At 40.3% G+C, this 19,892-nt stretch overlaps 1 protein-coding gene across 28 annotated transcripts in view; it reads left to right on the forward strand.

Annotated features, from left to right (window-relative positions):
* The first annotated feature begins 1,411 nt into the window (after positions 1-1,411).
* Positions 1,412-19,892, forward strand: part of mark3a (MAP/microtubule affinity-regulating kinase 3a) — a 55,835-nt gene continuing 37,354 nt past the window's right edge. For 14 of the 28 annotated variants that reach the window (XR_004654936.1, XR_004654937.1, XM_034859328.1 and 11 more), the window contains exons 1-4: positions 1,413-2,055; positions 7,815-7,997; positions 9,504-9,557; positions 17,678-17,726. Coding sequence is in view for 26 of the 28 variants with exons in the window: in XM_034859328.1 (XP_034715219.1) it covers positions 2,005-2,055; positions 7,815-7,997; positions 9,504-9,557; positions 17,678-17,726 (337 nt within the window). In the remaining 2 variants the exon portion in view is untranslated. Of the gene's footprint in view, positions 2,056-6,028; positions 6,227-7,814; positions 7,998-9,503; positions 9,558-17,677; positions 17,727-19,892 lie in introns of those variants that run through there. The other 14 variants (XM_034859338.1, XM_034859341.1, XM_034859355.1 and 11 more) reach the window with 4 other exon arrangements.

Below are 19,892 nucleotides of genomic sequence, written 5' to 3' on the forward strand. Positions count from 1 at the left end.
TTTCACCTAACCTGACAGGAGGTTTTGTGTACATTCATTCAGAATTCATCGATGAAAATGTACCACAGATGTATCAATAGTAAAACTTTTTTTTCTTTTCTTTTTTTTCAAGTAAAAGTAAAGTAAAATATAGCAGGTACATGCTCCATGGGAAATTTGGATTGACTATTTTGACTATGTTTTCTATTTGTACACAATAAAATACATTTTAAATTTAGACTAATGAAGAAAAAAATGATTATTGATCAGTGGTGGAATGTTACAAAGTACATTTACTCAAGTACTCTACCTAAATACAAATTTTAAGGTACTTGTACTTACCTTTTCCACTTTATACTTCTACTTTACTACATTTCAGAGGGAAATTTTGTACTTTATACTACTCTACATTTGCATTAATTATGAATGCTTGAATTTTAACGGAGTATTTCTACACTGCATTACTTTTACTTAAGCAATGGTGGAATGTAACTCAGTACATTAACTCAAGTACTGTGCTTAAAGAGCCGCTATTATACTCCTTTTCAGCGTCATATTTGTACTCTCGGGGTCTACTAGCCTAGGATTCAAATGTAATGATTAAATCATCCACCAGTAAAATATGAAAAAGTAAAATTGGAAAAATTGGAACACTGTTTACAGCACATGCTTTCAAAAACCTGTTTCTCATACCGCCCATTGCTGCTGGGCCTCTGCATGAAATGCACGCTGTCTGAGCTCCACTTTACTTGAGTAACATTTAACTTTAACTTGTTATACAGCATTTCTAGACTCTGGTATTTCTATTTTTGCATAACTGTACTTGAGTAAAAGATCTTCCAGTAACATTAGTGGATGACATTTTAAAGAAAAGAAAGTAACAGTGTAAAATAAACTTTATGCATTCAAAATATTGCTTATTTAAAAGTACAAAAGTATCAGCATTAAATATACTTAAACTAGTACTCCTTGTTATGCAGAATGTCCCATTTCAGAGAAATTACATTATTGGATTATAATTATTAATTATATTTAATGTTATAGCTGGTAAAGATAGACCTAATTTTAATTACTTTATACTACTGTATAATGCTACTGTATTTATGCTACTGTATTTATAACAATATTACTTAGTTACATCCTACCACTGCTGATAATGAAAATATTTTGTTTTTTTGATCTGTATTTTAAACAGACAGAAATCAATATATCAATGTAACTTACTCAGCACTACAAAAAAAAAATCTATAAAATGTAACAGTGTCCGTTCACGTTTTTTGTTTGTCATAAGCGTTAACGTATCGATCTACAAATTGAATTTAACCAGTAAAATGTTAAGATTTGGAATCAACAAAAAAACTGGTTGTTTGACTGCTCAAGATAATGTTCTGACGTCGGAGCCGGGGAGGGGTCCGTGAAAGCAGCCTAATCCAGCCCAGCCGCTGAGTAGCCATTTTGGTCCCACCTAAAACGGACAGACCCGCTTCACTTTGGGCCGTCGGAGATGGAAGAAACCGAGTCGACGGCGAGTATTTCAGCCACCGAAACCTTCTAAATCCCTCTAAGAAATATCGGCTGGGGACACTCGACGCAATGGCTTTTTTTTAAACAGTTGTGTTTGTGACAAAAAGAAAAAGCCTGGGGTGGTTGTTTTTTTTGGAAGTGGCGACCGACAGCGCCTTAACGTTAGTTTAGTTAGCTTCACTGACTCAAACACAAACGGACAGACGGACACTGATTTGAGTTGAACGCAGACCGTGAGCGGGTATGTACGCGCCATGCAAATAAGTGAACATAAGATTAATATGCAGGCATTTTTTTATTTCAGTCCCCAATAGTTAAGTGCTCTGCTCTAACACGTCCGGTTTGAAAATTGTCACGATCCATGCTGAGACTGTTTCCCCCCGGAGAGCAGAGCTGCAAAGCAAAGCAATAACCTCTCTTTCTCGGCTGTCAGACCGAAGGAGGTGTCGGTGGATTTTTGGACATCCGACGTTACTGGCGAGAGAAAGGACGAATAAAAACATGTCAACAAAAACTCCTTTGCCTACGGTCAACGAGAAGGTGACGGAAAGTGTGAGTATGAAACGTTGTTTATTGGTTAGCTGTACTTTAATTTATAGCTTTTAAAATCCATTTAAATGTTCTAGAAGGTGCTGGACGTTTTACTGAAAGTGAAGCTAATTATGTTGCTTTATTGGACTGGATGAATTGTTCCACACGTAGTTAGCAAATCGTAAACAAGCATATCCTTCCAGTAAAAAAGGCCCTTTAATTTCAGCCAACGTCCATGTTGGTATTTATTTACGTGTAAATGATGTTTTGTGATAAGTTTTAATGTAACTGAAGGTAGTTAGAATGTATTCGGGATATTTAGGCCCAAACACGAACAAAACTACCGTACTTTGCCTGCTGGGTTCTGGCAGGCAACAGTAGTTTTCTGTTCCGGCTCGCTCTTAGTTCTCCCCGCTGTCACTCAAAGGTTTCAACCGCTCAGCGTCCAAATATGGACCCCTTTAGTCCCGCCTCCTCGTGACCAACAGAGTCTCCTGTCGAAAGAGCGTTGTCAAGGCAGCGCCAATGTAGCTTCCGGTCAGGGTTGTAAAAAATTAAACTAATCTGCCACTTGTGACAATTGTGTCAACAATGCATTGTTGTAGTCATCAAATTAGTTATCTATTATTATTTTCCAGTTTTATAACGTACTGATATTTAAAAAATCTATTAAAGGGATAGTCTGGATTTTTTCAAAGTGTTTTTAAGAGGTACTTCTACTTAGTTAGGATGTTGGCTCCAGTAGATGATGGTCGGCCCGACACGGAAGATAAGCAACATCCTGCTGTGGACGGGGGCAACAGCTCATAGCATTTAGACTTAAAAAAAGGCCACTTAAATATAAAAAGTCTATGCTATATATTTTTCTGCGTTGCCCTTGCCAACGAGGATCCTAGAAATGTACATCCATCCATATCCATCAATGTAGCCATTACACATGATCAAAATTGCACAAGTTATAATAGTGCTTATGTGCCAGCTGATAGCGACACATCAAAGCAACGACACTATGATGATGCAACTCGTCTTTTATTGTCCCTCCGGCCCTTGAGACCTGTCTCGCCGTTGGAGCGCCTTCCATTGACTCCGGAGGACGTCCCACGGCTTGTCCTAACCTTTGTCGGCCATTTCCTTCGCGAGTTCCCGATAACTTAAATCCAGAAAGTCTCTCGTCTCCTCGTCCGTCCACTTCCATCTGTCTCTGTTGACACCCACCATGTGTGCAGATAGAGATGAAATACTGAGTCGAAATCTACCAAATCTCCTTCTTCTTCTTTGTTTTGTGGTGGGTTGCAACCGTAAAATGACCTAAAACCTAATCGCAATCATTATTTATTTGCCAAATAACGTGTCCATCAGCATTTATCGCATAAGCCGTGTATCGATAGAGATAAAATCAGATGAGACCGAACGGATCCTTTTGAGGCGATCATTATGAGATTCCATCGAGTTTTTACTGTTTCCATAAGGGCATTTTTCATTCGATATCACGTAATTCCGATAAAAACGTGTTGATGGATGGAAACGTTGCTTCGGTCTCCATTGGTTAGTTTGTGCTAATGTGCGACTTGGGTGAATTCGGACCCCCCCCCCCCCCCCCCCCCCCCATGTAAAACCCCAAAGTCGCACAATAACGCAAAGAAAGTGCTGGAGGCCACGGTAGAGCAGCAACTCCGGTGTTCTACAAGATAAAATGACGTTCTTATCATGACATCCTGACTAATATCATAAAAACAGATACATTAATGACATAGAAAATGTGCCAGATATTTAAACTGATATCCGAATATGGAGAAGTAGTGGTTTTTCAAAATTGAGGGTGAGAGCTTCCGTCCAAAACCTTAATGATATTCAAATAATGATGATATTAAACATAGAGAATCCTCACATTTGACAAGTTTAAGCTGCAATGTGCTCACTTCAAGTTCCCAGAGTCCACTGCGATGTTATTTTGTCCCGACCAAGATCTTAAATTTTGTCCAAAAACGAAAATTACACCCAAAAAACCGAGACGCGTAGCAAATATTTCCAGTTGCGACGCTGACACCAGAAGATGTAGCCGTTTAATCTTGATAAATGCCCTACACGACTACCTGGACATCAAAGTAGTTGGCCGTCAGTCTGCTGTCAATCAACTTATTCTTTCAGTACAGAACAAGAACTCCTTTGGTTGGAAATAAGGACATGTGAGCTTCTGTACATACATAATTATCTTCATCTACCTGGTAAAATGCAAATTTACATCACTTTAAACATGTATTTCAATAGCTTCTTTGTACCGCCTCTGTAATGCTGTAATCCAAACTTAATCTTTTTTGTTGCTTTTTTTCTGTTTGGCATGAATTCAGTGGGTTATATAAATCCACACTCCACCTATCTCCATATTGTTTTATCCTTTCCATGCATTCCTTTTTAATTCCCCCAACATCCGACCTGTGTAACCGCGGCCACATAACGTCTACATGTGACCATCAGCGTCACGTGACTCATCACCGTAGCAGCAGAGAGTCCGCCGGTGATATGACCTATCCTGCACAAACAAGAGCACTGAGGGCGATCAGCTGTGGGGAAATTTTATTGATCCCTGGAGGGAAAGCGGACCAGTTCTAGAGCCGCAAATGTGGAGACTCGGTAGCCAGAGAAAGACCGCTCGCAAACCAGCAGAAGCAATAACTAGAACCAGGGTTGCAAATTCTCGACATCTTTCAAGGGAAGTTAAGCTTGGGAAACTTGGAATATTTGCACAATTTCAATATGAAAAATAGTGGACTTATTTTGTTTGGGGGGGGGGTGATGCATATAAAAGCAATACAAGGTCTCATGGCATGTTTTCAACCCTTGTGTTGTCCTCCCGGGTCAAAGAGATTAACACTTTTTTTTTTTTTTTTTTTTTTTTTTTTTTACCCTTTATTCAACATTTGACATTTTTAACGCATTCTTTTAATTTTATTTCGCTACCCCCGCCTTACTTCCACTAGTTTTACACTACTTTTTGGAATCCATGGTCAAAAACCCTCATATCTAATATTTGAGTTAATAAAGCAGACATTATGAATCCTTCTGACTAATCCTTCTGGCGATAACTCGCCATATGGCACATTTCACATTGTATGTGTTTGACCAATAAATGGATTTATTTGGCATACTAAAGGATTATGTCTGTTAAATGTTATGGAGACAGGTTTATTTCCATCTGCATATGATATGATAAATACAGCCAGAGCAAATAACTCCTATATTTCCATTTCCTTCATATTAACTCTCAACAATTCCCATGGAAAGTTTCACCCTCTAATTTCCCCGAAGTTTTTTCAACTCTAATTGAAACTGAAGAAATAGCAATTGATCATAGGAAAATTTACTATCAACTATTTTGATAAATTAGTAGTTTTTTTTTAAAGCAAAAATGCCAAACATTTTGATGGATCAGGTTCTTTTTTTTTTCCCTTTTTTTTATAAAGATTAATTTTGGGGGGCTTTTCCCTTTTTATTAGATAGTGACAGTGGATAGTTAGGAAAGGTGGGAGAGAGATGGGGGATGACACCCAGCAAAGGGCCGCAGGTCGGACACGAACCCGGGCCACTGCAAAGGACTCGGCCTACGCGGGGCGCACGCCAGTTAGAGGCCGCCCCGGATCAGGTTCTCTTAATGTCAGAATGGGCCTCTTATGGTGTTTTTTATTCTCACATTTAATTTACAATCAGTAAAGTTAATATTTTTGCTGACGTCACCTTGTGCCCTAGGTTATTCTGATGGCCATTCCTTAGTGTTTTCTGATGTTTTATGTGGACTAATGAAGATAATTATCAAGAGTTAAATTGATAATAATCTTTAGGTGCAACTATGATTTAAAATGACAAATTAAAGGCACATACTCCGATGGGGAAGTCCGCATTACACTGTACCGGAGCGAAAATAGTCAGTTTAGAAAGAGACACTCCCAACACTGAAAGCAGCTGACCACATGCTTTTAATCTGAAAGGACACTGCCCTGGTTTCCGGTTTCGGTGTGTCTGCCAGTAGCAGGCCGACTGGGATCAGTGCTGCTGTCTCGCTCTCTTGTCTCTCTGTACTTATCTGGTCTCTGAGTTGGGAAAGTCTGGTGTAGTGGGAGTCTGCATGGGCATCGTCCGTGGTTTTTCCTGTTGAAACATGACGGGCGCCCAGGCAGCCCGGAGACACCACAGCCTCGTGAGTAACCACTGAAAAGCAAAGGATCACATTTTTCTTTTCATTTTCTTACAGGAAGCTGTTAGCTGGGAAAATGGAAATGCGTGTTTCTTTATAGAAAAACTTTAAATTTTCTGTGTTTACGTTGTTTGCATTTTATATCTACCTTGTTAGCTACCACACAGAGATTTTGAAAAGTTTATAGTGCTCATGTCCTACCAAGTGGTATCTTTTATGTTCTGTGGTGTCTCTAAAGGAGTGTAATTTTAGCTGTAATATCTGCTAACTCTCTTATAGAATGAGTTATGTAACTATAGATTTGGTTGGGTTGATGTCCTGTGGGGTGAAAACATAAAGTAGAGATCCTGTTTCTTGCTTCTCATGTTGGACCTCTGCTGGGTGCTTTCCATGAGATTCTAGGTTCGCATGAAAGTCCAAGCTCTTGTTATGCGTCTCCCCACCTTTATCATTGTCCCTTTCATTGTCTCCGGGGCGAATGCGGTCAGTTAGGTCGGGGGTGGGCAGAGGGCACTGGTACTGATAACGAGGCATCGCTCAGACAGTCGATACCGAGGCAGCCCCGAGTATCTATCAGATTTTTTTCCTTTTTTAGCTGTTGGGACACATAGTGGTATGAGAGAGTGCTTTTGAACACAGCACCCAAAATAGAAATCAATCCCTCCATTGGTGGTGCTGTCAGAGCTATGAACCACCAGATCCCAACACCTGGACTGAGAGTTCATCCGGGATTACAGATGCAAACCGAGTGCACTGGGGGTTCTGATCGTTTAGTATTTATTGTTTTGGTATTATTATCTCAACAAATTTCTTTTCACGTCTTTTTTACAGCCTCAAATTATCCAAATGTGGTTTAAACTGTCAACTACTAACTGATGATGTTGTGACTTGTGTTAAATCAGAACAGGAGTGTGTTCCAGTATTTGAACCACACATCTGCTTAGGACTGTACTTTTTCAGTTTCATTTTTTACTTTTCCTAAACCTGTAGCTTTATGCTCTGCTGAACATCCTGTTTTCAGACGGTCTGCACCACAGGATATGACGTTGACTGTTGCTGCTTACCAGAAAATGTTCATTTTGTAATTTCACCTTTAAAAACATAGTGGTGCTTCACATAAGGCAAAAACGCAGTGGAACAACATTTAAAAGCAATGATTCTACAAGAAAATATAATATATAATTTATTATAAACATAACATTGGGTCGGCCAGGCTCTAATTACAATAACTTGGTCACATTCATTTCAGTTAAGTTGTTATTTGTTACTTGTGCATGAACCTGACCTTTATTAGTATGTTGGAGCCAGTGACCGGACAAGTCTTCTCAGTGCATTCTGGGTAGGGAAATCTAAGGCAGATGACATAATTATCACCTTTTTAAAATCCTCACAAATACCACAGTAACTGTAGTTTTTAGAGAAGGAGCGGTGTAGTATCTTCCTCTAGTTTTGAGGCTCTGATATTGGGTTGATGAAATGGTGAAACTGCCTAGAAAGCCCTCTGAAAAGCTTTCCTCGTCTGGATGCACAACTATAAATATCAAGTGTACCATTCAATAACACCAGCACTCGTCTTCTTCTCCCCCCGCAGCACACGTCTCACAGTAATGGACGTCAGGAGGTCGGCACCCGCTCGGCCCGGACCGGCGTCCGAACCCGCAGCTCCGAGGAGCCGCAGCAGCCCCACGTCGGCAACTACCGGCTGCTCAAAACCATCGGCAAGGGCAACTTCGCCAAAGTCAAACTGGCCCGACACATCCTCACCGGCAGAGAGGTGAGACGGTTTTACACACGGTCAAGTCGTGTTTTAGCTGGTCAACGTTGACGCTCTTATTCTGAAAAACTTCAGCTAGGGCAAACTCCTGAATTTGAACAGCAAACGTAGATCTATTGCTAAATAAGAATATTCTTGTGGTTTTGGAGTCATAGAAAGAAAGTAGGTCGATTGAAATGCACACAGAGTAGACATGCGATCTGTGTAATCTTTCCCTCCAAGTACTTGTAAGGATGAAAAGATAAAATTTTTTACATACTTAAAATAGAAAATGCAAACAAATTAAGTTAAGCGAATGTTTTTGTTGGATTTACACACATTTTATGTTAGATACGCCCTTGTTTATTAAAGCTTTACTGAGTTTGAGAGTCTGTGTACCTTAGTAAATAAGTTGAACCCCCTTTTAGTAAAACCTCTACACTATAGGGCTGGGCAATATATTGATGTTCTATCGATGTCGAGATATGAGACTAGATATCATCTTAGATTTTGAATATTGTAACACGACATAAGTGGTGTCTTTTCCTGGTTTTAAAGGCTCCATTACAGTAAAGTGATTTCATTTTCTGAACTTACCGGACTGTTCCAGCTGTTCTATTATTAGCCTTTACCCACTTAGTCATTAAATCCCCATTACTGATGATTAGTTATCAAAAATCTCATTGTGTAAATACTTTGTGAAAGCACCAAGAGTCAACACTACAATATCGTTGCGGTATCGATATCGAAGTATTTGGTCAAAAAAAATCTAAAAATCGCCCAGTTCTACTCTCCACACTACATTAGAACTATAAAAACCGTTAATTGAAAGTAGAAACGATTGAATTGTTCTCAGGTTGCAGCTCATCACAGATGAGAAGTCTGTAATGAATCCAGTTGTTAGTCCAAGCCTAATACCTCAACTTCTTTTGGACCGACTGAGTTTTGAAGTGGGAAAACTATCTGGCATTTAATTTCCAGTGAGATCTGTACTACTGTGGATTGCTCTTTGATCACACAGTTGCAGATGCATGTTTCAGAATGAAGCCCAAACATCTGCTTGTGTTCGGACGGCATTAAACATTTCAGACGTTTTTCGTAAGTAAAGTAAAAGATTTTATAGAAACTTGGTATAGGCGCTCGTATCGGGTACCTTTCAGCCCGACTAGCTCCATACACTACCAGAGTCATGGCTCCTACCCTTGTTGGCAGTAATGGATGTTTTCAGGGCTGAGTCGCTGCTGCTCAGCATTTAGATTTTTTAATAATTGATGAACAGAAAGAGCACGCTTCTTTTTTTATTATTTTTTATCTGGCGGTACTGTTTTTGTTCGAAGGACTATTTTCTCAGTTTTTCTGTTACGTCTTTTTAAATGCTAAAGATACGTTCAGGTTCCTCATCTGTGAGGTTGTCTCTTTGCTTTTTGATTGATTTTCATATTCCCCTTCCTCTTTTTTTTTTACACTTCTGCTGGTACGTCTTATTTAACTCACTTGTGATTTTGTGTTTTTTCTCTCTCTTTCCAGGTTGCAATTAAGATAATAGACAAGACGCAGCTGAACCCAAACAGCCTTCAGAAGGTAATTTACCCCCCTTCTCTCTCACTCTGGGGCAGAATTCAGTTATAAATTTATGAAGCACAACAGATTGAGTATTAATTGTGTAAATGGGAAGCAGGGCATGCTGGGACCGAGCATGTGTTCTCCACATAGAGTTAAGAGCTTTTATTATTTAAGTGCAATGTTTTTGCAGTGGAAGAGAGGAATCAGCTCTACATCAACTGTCCTTTTTAGGTCTTTAAGTGAAAACTTTAGACTGTAGAGCTCCTTTTTTATTTTTTATTTTTTTTTATTTAACATGAGGCCGTAAAGAGGCCAACCGATATGTTGGCGGGACGATTTTATCGGCCCAAACTAGCATTTTCCGAACTATCGGTGTCAGCATTTGTAATGGTCGATTTTTTTATTTTTTGGCATATTCATTTGCCAGAATCATTTGATTTAAAAATAAAATAAAAACGGACGGTCAGTCATGTTGCCGTTGCATAGTTTGTCCACTAGATGGACGCTCTACAACTTCCATGTTGGCAACACTCTTCGGTATTTATTTTTTTATGCGTTATTGTTCAAAGGACTTTAAGTTTCATATCTAAAGTTTGTATTTTTATAGATTTTATTTATCAGAACTTGAATATATTTGGATGTCCCTCTGGTCTGTTGTGACAACAAAACAAATAATCATCATTCTATTTTAGTGAGAACTCACAAATAACTAATGTTAAAAGTGAAAAAAAAAAGTACAATATAGCATAGAAATGTACCTCAAAATTGCAATTAAGTAAAGTTCTTCAATTCTGTTTTGCCAATTCGGGATTTTTTTTTTTTTTTAATTAAAATATTTTTACCACTTTTTAAAATGTTTCCAATATTTAAACTTGTCTCCTTTTGAACACCTTTTGTTGGAAGCTGTTGACCATGGTAACTATTCAAGAGAAACAGAATGGGATAATTCTATTTTATATTAGTTTTTATGCAGTGAAAGCAGTTTGAGCTGACCGTTTTAATGAGATGTGTGTGTGTGTGTGTGTGTGTGTGGATCCGTGACGCCGTAGATTTTGGCTCGGTCTCTGGGCCTGGAAGTGGTTTCGGGGAAGTCAGAGCAATATCGACTCTGCAGCTCCGGAGGCTTCCGTGCCCACAGACAGAGATGAGGGGATGGGGCGGAGCGTGTTAGGTGTTGATGTTCAGCCGCTCACCCGTCGGCCCGGGCCCTCGTCCCTCTCAGCGATCGGCTAGTGGTTTTCCATCCGTTTTTCCAAAGCTCCATTGATTCTGGCCTTTTGTATCCTCAGAGGCCCGGGCCCTTTGGCGGTGGCTGTGACACGGCGCTGACAGAAAAACACTGAGTCATGACGCCGCTGTTCACGGAAACACAAAGCGCCGGGCCTTTGTCTGCCGTGCTTGTTGTTTTTAGGTAACTGCTTTGTCACAGTCGAGAAGAAGAAGGAAAAAAAAAAAAAAACTTTTAGGAATTTGTCGGGTTATCTTTCAGGTGCTCGCCAGGGACTGACATTTCTTCTCATGTTTATTTTAAGGAACAGGAACACTTTTTTTGTATAGTATTTTTTACGATCGACACTTCAAATGTTTCCATTCCTGTCACACGTTTCCATTTATAGGCTCACCTTCTGTGTTCCTTCTTTGTCTTTTTTTGGTCGATGAGTTTAATATTCCGAGTTGAAGGAAATCCCGACATGGATTAGATTTTAAGGGTATGTAGCTAAAGCGTTCAGGCAGAGTTTAGAGGGATATGGTCCGGTGTTTATTTTGCTCTGCTCTCCTCTTTCCTCTGAGTCGGTGCTTGCATCAGAGCCACCGCTGCTGCGTCCTGACCTCTTATGTAACTGGTAGAATTGGCGAGAGGCTGATAGCGGGGGATAGCGTCTCTGAAGCCTAAATGTTTATTTTCAGCCTCTGTTCTTAATAGTTTTGCAGGAGCTGAGTCGACGTTCACATCTGTCACTGGCTCCTGGCACGCTGCTCTCAGCTCCCACTCTGTTCTTCTTCTTCTTCTCCTCTCTCTCCCTAATTCAACCTACTGAGGGTCTTGTTGCCGTCCAGGTCAAAGGTCGGGGAGGGAGTGTGACACTTGGAAGTCTTGATTAAATGTCAACAACCTCTGCTCCCTGGGCTGAGCTTTTGTGGTTGCAGAGAAGTTAATAAAGCCTCTAGATGTCATTTATCGCACCATTTTTCTAAGACTCTTAGTCTCGCTTACTAACTATGATTTAAATCATCATTTTTACTGTTACCAGATGTGTAGATATTTTCAATATTTCCTTTTTTAATACTGTTTCAAATATTTTACTTTCCCAGGCCTCTACAAATGATTCAGATGAAACAATTGCCCACACGTAGTTTTTAATTGAACTGCAACTGAAATAGTAACACAACCAGGGATGAGAAGTAACCAGTAGACATGGCTTCATATTAAAGACCAGGTCCGCTGTACTAAATTAGCCTGTCAATAGAGCTGGAGCAATTCCAAAATTTGCTGTAAAATTTACTGTCTCAGAATCACTGTTATGAAACCCAGATATTGTAATATCACAGGTACACAGCATATGAAGTAAACTACGCGTCTTTATTATCAAAACACTTTATTTTTGTCTTAAATAAACATAAAACTGACAATTCCCATCAACAGTGATACCCCTTAGAACCTTAGCTAATCTTAGTGATGAATTGCGTAAAAAAAATTTGTTTGTCGATTATGTTGAAAAATGTAATTTATGTAACAATAATGTAATAGTTGTTACAGGCCTACCCGGCAAGAAATATTTCAAAAACATAACTTTGCTAAAGTTTGTTGTTCTGTTGAAGTCTGCATGCCGATCACAAGCGAAGTCTGGGACCGACCAGTTTTCTTTGGGATCTTGAGCGGTTGATTTGAACCAGAGTGTTTATTCCCTCAGGTGATTTGTGATTTGTGTGTCCAGATGGGAACAATAACATTGGAGCGTTAGAGAGACCCATTAACAGCCCAGAGAAGTCTCTCCAGGACGCTGAGCTTAACAGAAAACTGCAGTCTGGGTATTTTTCCTCAAACCTGAAATACACATGGCGGGCTCAATCACGGCAAAAGAAGTTGCACATACATCCATCGTTTCTAGCTGATGTTGCTGTCACGTGACTCACCTTTAACTCTCTGATCTGGTGTGATAAAAGTTTACCAGAAGCATGCAGGATATGATCAAATGGTTAGCCCGCAGGATTTTTGTTCACAAGCCTCAGATAAGTTGCAATTTCTGCAACCTAAACCGGAAAATGCAGTTTTCCCTCTAGTGTTTGGACTGAAACAAGGCGACTAAAAGGTGTGATTACACCCTCAAACTGTGTGTCATTAGTCCTGATGGTGCTTTGTCTGGATCACAAGACCGATTGTGTAATCGGCACAGCTTGATTGCATCATGGGGATGGTATGACTGGATCCCCAGCAGGTTTACCTTATTACGCCCATTATGTGGTGAATCATCATGTGATAGGGGGGAAACATACCTGACAAAGTATTTCCATGTACATTTTGGTTCTTTAAACCAACCAAGGCATCAGGACATTCCAGACTGTGTCAGTTACAGAATGAATATGCTAGTCTCAGACTGACATCCTAACTACCCCAAACAGATCTGTTCTCTCTAGTAATCAGCAAAAATAAAGTTCCTCTTCCTTCTGTAACCACAGAAACCCAGCTGAGATTTATTCCTCTTAGCTCACACAGTGTTACAGAGTATTTTCGGTATAATGATGTCCAGATTGGCATTACAGACAGAGTGTAATGACAGTGAGGAGAGACCTTAGGCTCTTCTGTTTCTTCTCCTACTCCAGACTCGTCCTAGCTCAGTTTGTCAACTCAACCCTGGCAGTTGCCTATCAGGACGCCACAGCGTTGGCTGATTTTTGGACGGATCCACAGCGCCGCTGATAAATAGCCTCGGCAAGGAACTTGTTTTGGTGGAACATGTGTACGTTCAAAAGTACAACTTCAGTCATGCAACGGAAAACTCAGATGGAGAAATAGTCTAGCTAGCTGTCTGGATTTAGCCTGCAGAGATCTGAGGAGCAGTTAACCGTAGTCCTCAGAAATCCACCCGAGGTTAATTCAATTCAATTTTATTTATAATGTAATGATAGTGGATGGCTGCTAGCTGGTGGGGGCTGACTGTGGATGTGTCCCTGGGGCTGTAATGATAGTGGATGGTTGCTAGCTGGTGGGGGCTGACTGTGGAGGTGTCCCCAGGGTTGTAGTGATAGTGGATGGCTGCTAGCTGGTAGAGGCTGACTGTGGATGTGTCCCTGGGCCGGGGCTGGAGTGACAGTGGATGGCTGCTAGCTGGTGGGGGCTGACTGTGGATGTGTCCCTGGGCCGGGGCTGGAGTGACAGTGGATGGCTGCTAGCTGGTGGGGGCTGACTGTGGAGGTGTCCCCGGGGCTGTAATGATAGTGGATGGCTGCTAGCTGGTGGGGGCTGACTGTGTATGTGTCCCTGGGGCTGTAGTGATAGTGGATGGCTGCTAGCTGGTGGGGGCTGACTGTGTATGTGTCCCTGGGGCTGTAGTGATGGTGGATGGCTGCTAGCTGGTGGAGGCTGACTGTGGATATGTCCCTGGGGCTATTTTCAGTTTTCATCCCAACTGAAGCCTTGTAGCGCCAGGAGACTGAGGTAGACAGACTGTGCTAGCTAGCTAAATTACCATTAGATTAGTCGTCTATCTCTACATGTTACTGATGAATTTGTGGGTTAGTCCAGAGTTGTTAATCGTGGTCAAAACAATCATACTGAAAATAACTGAGTGTTTTGAATGGTGTCGTAATCTTACGTTACTCACTAAGAATACATAAGCATTAGCTACTTGTTAACCAGCACCTTTACAGTAAGCACTAAAGCACTCTTCCTCCTCTGTCCCTACAGGTTGGAAGGAGAAGTGTCCATTATTGTTACAATTATTTTTAAATCAGTTGAACGAATTGATGAACCACTGAAAGGATTTTGGAAACATTATTATCAGTCTATCAATAAATAAGGTCTCTATTGTAGAATTGTGTTGCAAAGTGGGATGTAGTCAATGACAAAACAATGCCATGTGCCCCCCCCCCCAAAAGAATTGAGTTTTGTATCGAGTGGTGGGTCGAAAGTTGTGATACAAACCCAATCCTGGGTTTGGTGAATCAATACAGCCCTACTAAAAATAAAGAAATCCAATGAATGTAGGATTAGAATTTAAAATAAACTCTTATATTGTGGTTGGTATGCAGGGTTACAATAGTTAAATCTAAATGTGTATTAGGAAACTGTTTGTAGAAAGGAATGCAAGTAAATATCTATGCAAACAATTTACTATCTGAACAAAATGTCAAAAGTAAAGCTGTAAAAAGATATTCTATAGATGTGTCATCTTGTAAGATAGTGAAAATGTATGCACATTTTAATTAGCATAAACCACTTTTGAGTTCAGATAACTTTGGATATACATGTTCTGCTGTTGGTATTTGTTGGTTTGGTGGAAGCTATTTTAGTCTGTCTTCTGGCTGAGCAGCCTCACGACTTGCCCACACTGTGGCTACTCCTGCCTCGTGAAACATTGATGCCTTTTTATATTTTTATGGAAGGGAAGAGGGCGAGGTGTAGTTAACAGCGGATCAATAATAAATAGCACTTAGTTCTTTTTTGTGCCTCGAACAACGGAAGACTGAAAAGCACTTTTGGCTGTTACAAATCTGCTTGTCTGGTCACTGTGAATGCTGATGGGGAAGAGAGCGTGTGTTGACTGAGTGTCTTGTTATTAGTGCAGGGGGGGGGCGGGGGGATGTGATGGTGCATGTTTAGCTTCATTCAGATCCCCTCAGGCCGGATCAAACCGACCCTGTGCTGCTGCACGGAATCCTGTTGCGATTGTGTTTCGGCGCTGACAAAACGATCACATTTCCTTGTGCAGTGTGTTGATGTTGGCACAGCACAGGGACCAGTGTTTGGGTTTCTGAACTTTTGATTTCTTGTTAAAAAACGCCTTGTTGACGGAAGAACTGGATTACAGATTTCCTTGTCACCATGAATGTGACACGAACCTTGTTCTCAAGTCTCTGCGGTCAAATATAGTGTTTCCCTTTAAGATTCTTACATAAACACCCAGAGCTTTGCACGGCAACTCTGAGCGCGCCTACCCTCCACACCGGGGGGGTCTCAGAAGCGGAGCGTCTTACTACCCTACTCACAGATTTTATTGTGTCTATTGGCTACCTTACAGAACAATCACGTGTTTATTAATCTAGTATCTACCTTCCACTCCAAGCACTCCTGTACTTAAACTTCATGCCTTCTCTTTTCTGGGCCCTGTTGCACGAAAGCCGAATGAAGATATCCAGGATAAGTGAAAAAGTGCAGCTTGACTTAGCGTGATCTGCTGATCGCGGCTTAATCTGTTGCCCGTTTGCCAAGCCAGGATTAACAAGTGAAACTATGTCCAGCCAGGTGTAGATAGCTGGGATAAGTGCACGTTCACGGCTTTCTTCACAGATTTACTGATGGAGAGCGGCCATCGGGCAGCGGCTGCACGCGAGGCGGCCTTGACACACTACTGGCCCACCGGGAAAAGTCCAGACTCTCCTGATTGGGTGCCAGTGCAACCATTTCTAACCATCTAAACAACTGCTATAGTACGGTTAAAATCAAACTCATGACGACAATAGTGGCACATATTGCATGTTAATAAAAATAAAACTGAACACATGCAGAAGACAACGGAATAACTTAAAGACGTTTAATTAGGATCAGAGCGGCAGCTGATTTAACACATGACACTTCAGGATTAATCTTAGCCCGGCTGTTAGCCCGGCTGTTAGCCTGCTTTGGACCAGGCTAGCTGCAAAGAATAAATCTCCATGCTTACTTGGCTGGGTTTAATTCAACCTGATTTCGTGCAACCAAGTCAAAACTAAATTCATCCAGGATAACTGGAATATCCCGGCTTAATCCCTTATTCTGGTTTCGTGCAACAGGCCCCTGGGGGTGTTGGTTATGAAAATAAATAAAAGATCCGTGATGTCAGCCCCCTCACTTTGACATCTCTTCTGTGGTAGCAATAGCTCGGTTAGTAGGGAGTTGGTTTGGGGGAGCCGGAGGGTCACGTACAGACCAAAGTATGGTGGTGGACTGGAAGCTGGAGAGGTTACAGTTCACCGCCTGAGCACTGCCAAGGTGCTCTTGAGCAAGGCACTAAACCCGCAACTGACATCTCTCCATTTAGTGCATTTATAGGTACTGAGCATGTGTGTGTAATAACAACAGAGTGTTCATTGTAATTTCCCCTTGTGGGATTATTCAAATATACATTTTATTATTAATAGTTTTTTTTAGCCTGGCGCGTATCTTTGGTAGAGCGGACCAACCCGACAGGAACGCAGCGCAGACGCGCCCGGTGAGAATTAGGGGGAGTGTCCTGCGTATGTGGCCGACCTACAGGAACCTTCCGTGACCGTGCACACTCTAAGGTCTAACAAGTCAGATTTGCTTACTGGTCCTGGCACCCGTCTTAGGACCCGGGGTGACCGAGCCTCGGAGCTCTCTGCATCCTCCAACTCGGAATGCTGTCTCTGCGGACTCGTTCAGTCAGTTAAAGACGTTTGGTTGACCTGTCTGCACTTTGTGATTTAATTTGTGCACGGTGTTTTAATATCTATCATATGCATGTTTTACAAAAAACACTTATATATAATTTTTAGATATTTGATTTTTTGACCTTAATGTTGTGGTATATTGCTACAGTTTGACACTGAAAATAGTCCCCAAAAGTCTGTTTGTATGCTGGGTTCCACACAAAGTGCTCAAAATGTAAAGACGGACAACTACACCCCAAGATGGACAGACATTTTAATAACTTAAACTTTTAACTTTGATTTTATTTTATGTTATTAGGGTTTAGTGTAAGCCCTGTCACCGCTCTCCTCCTTTATTTTTTAATATCAGGGTTTTTAATCCAGAGGGGTTAATTTCAGTTTACTACTTATTTGTATTTGTCAGTTACTGTATGTGTTGTCTTAAGCTCACTAATTTAAAATGTATTCCTATTTACTAAGTTAAAATGTCAATAGAGTCTTCAACCCCACAGAGTGAACTGAAATCTTTCTTTTTCTCTCTTCCATTTCAGCTCTTCAGAGAGGTTAGAATAATGAAGATTTTGAATCATCCCAATATAGGTAAGCACGTCATACATGAGAAGTTCCACACTTTAAAAAAAAAAAGTAAAAAAATCTTGTTGTGCCAAAAGCAAAGATCAAGTAAACCGCAATCACTGAAGTTTCACACTGACCAGGATGAAGTTTTCTGTCTGCTCAGAGACACTTGACATGCAAGGCTCTTTTAACCTTTGACCTTTCTCATAAACCAGCAACATGCTGCCAGCGGGAGTTTTATCAGCTTGTTTTAACCCTCATGTTGTCCTCGGGTCAAATTGACCCGTTTTCCTATGTCAGTGTTCTTTGTGATTCCCCAAAATAACATGATTGATTCCACACAACGCTCTTTGCCAAGTACAAATCTCTACTTTGATTAATTTCGAGTCGTCTTATTCAATTTTATAGCATTTGAAAAAAATTGAAGTGGTTTTGAAATTGAGGAAAAGTTGACATATTCCAGTCTGTGATTATCCATCAACATCCATTCCTTTAATTTTAGTCTAAATAATTCCTAATTTCTGCTTTTCTAACTCAAACAGTAGGTATAATTTCCTAATAAATGAGGTTCATTGACCATAAATTCCAAAATAACTGTAAAACTAAAGTTAATAAGTTAGTGTTACGTAGTGTTGAAAATGTCAAAAAAATTGACAAGCATTGAAAAAAAGTCAAAAATGTTGAAAAAAGGGACAAAAACGTTAAAAAAAAGTTAAAGCGTCAACTAAAATGTTGTTTTTCAATTTTGACAGGAAGACCGCACAAGGGTTAACTTATCAGCGCTGCTGTTTTAGTCCCTTTTTATTTAGTTAGTTTTATTTTTGTAATACAGACGTATTCTTTAAAAACCACCCTGGCAAAAGTGAACGTTTGTGTAACTATGGCAACCGTCCAACGTATGAGGAAAGCTTAAACCCTGCAGCCTATGCCAAAACAAATGAATGTAAAATTGAAGTGTTTGATGGACCATTGTACACAATTGATGTGATTAACACTGGAAGGTTATTCTGTACTTTTTTTGGGGGGGGGGGGGGGGGGGGGGATTAGAAAATGAAGCCGTTGAGATCAATTTGACCCTTTTTTTAAAATATCGGTCTGAAAAATGGGATCCTTTTTATCCAAATTACCACAAAAAATGGATTGGATTCAATACAACGCTTTTTGCAAATACAATTGATCACTTTCATCCCTGACACAACTCATCTGTCCGTTCTTCTGATCTTGACTAGTCAAAATAATTCATAATTTCTGCTTTTTTAACACAAATATTAGGTTAAATTCTATATAAATGAGGGTCATTGACCATGAATTCTAAAAAGGAGTGGAAAACTAGTGGTAGTAAGGTGGTGGTAGTGAAACCTTTTGCCAGTTTTTGACTTCGGAGGACAACACAAGGGTTAAACAAAGAGAGCACATTGTCTGGAGCGGCACGCCGCCGGCTGCCAGAGGAAGTGGCAACTAGCTCCAAACCACCGCAGCACCCAGAGCCAATAACGCTTAAAGCTCGGCTGCTGAAGGGTTGAACATGAACTGGATGGCGGCAGTGATGACAGATGGCATCATGGGATGTTTAGGGTTATCAAGTAGTCTGCCGATTTACTTTCTTGATCTCTTCACTTAATGATTGCTACTGAAAATTGTTTAAAAAAAAAAAGAAAAAAAGTCTCTTACCAATTTCTTAAGGCACAAGACAACAAGAATAAATTCAAGGTTATTAATATTCTTGCATAAGACTTCAAGAACAGGGTGTTTTTAAAGAAAGAGACCCAAAAAAGACTTTTTTTAAAGCAAATAAAATTGCAGTAAATTAGCAGATAATCGGCATACATGGTTTGACTGACCTTTTCTTCTTTTTTTCTCCTTTAATGTCATTGTTCATTCGTCCCCGAATTGTTTTTATTATTATAAATAGATAGATGAATACATAAAGTACCGCGGGAGAGGTTGGAATATAGTTAATGTACATTTCTCTTTGAAAAGTTGTAACAAAGAGAAGCAGGAATCCTCACATTGAAGAAGCTGGATTCAGGAAATATTTGGCTTGATTATTTTATTTATATATGTATTTTTTTCATCATTCATTAATAAATTATGAAAATAGTTACTTTTCGATCAAGCCACTAATTAGTCCAGCTGTAGTGGTGACATGCCTTCCAAAAGTCTCATCAAGGCTCCAAAAAGTTTTTCTCT

The sequence above is a fragment of the Etheostoma cragini genome, chromosome 20 (assembly GCF_013103735.1).
Source record: "Etheostoma cragini isolate CJK2018 chromosome 20, CSU_Ecrag_1.0, whole genome shotgun sequence".
Classification (NCBI taxonomy): Eukaryota; Metazoa; Chordata; class Actinopteri; order Perciformes; family Percidae; genus Etheostoma; species Etheostoma cragini.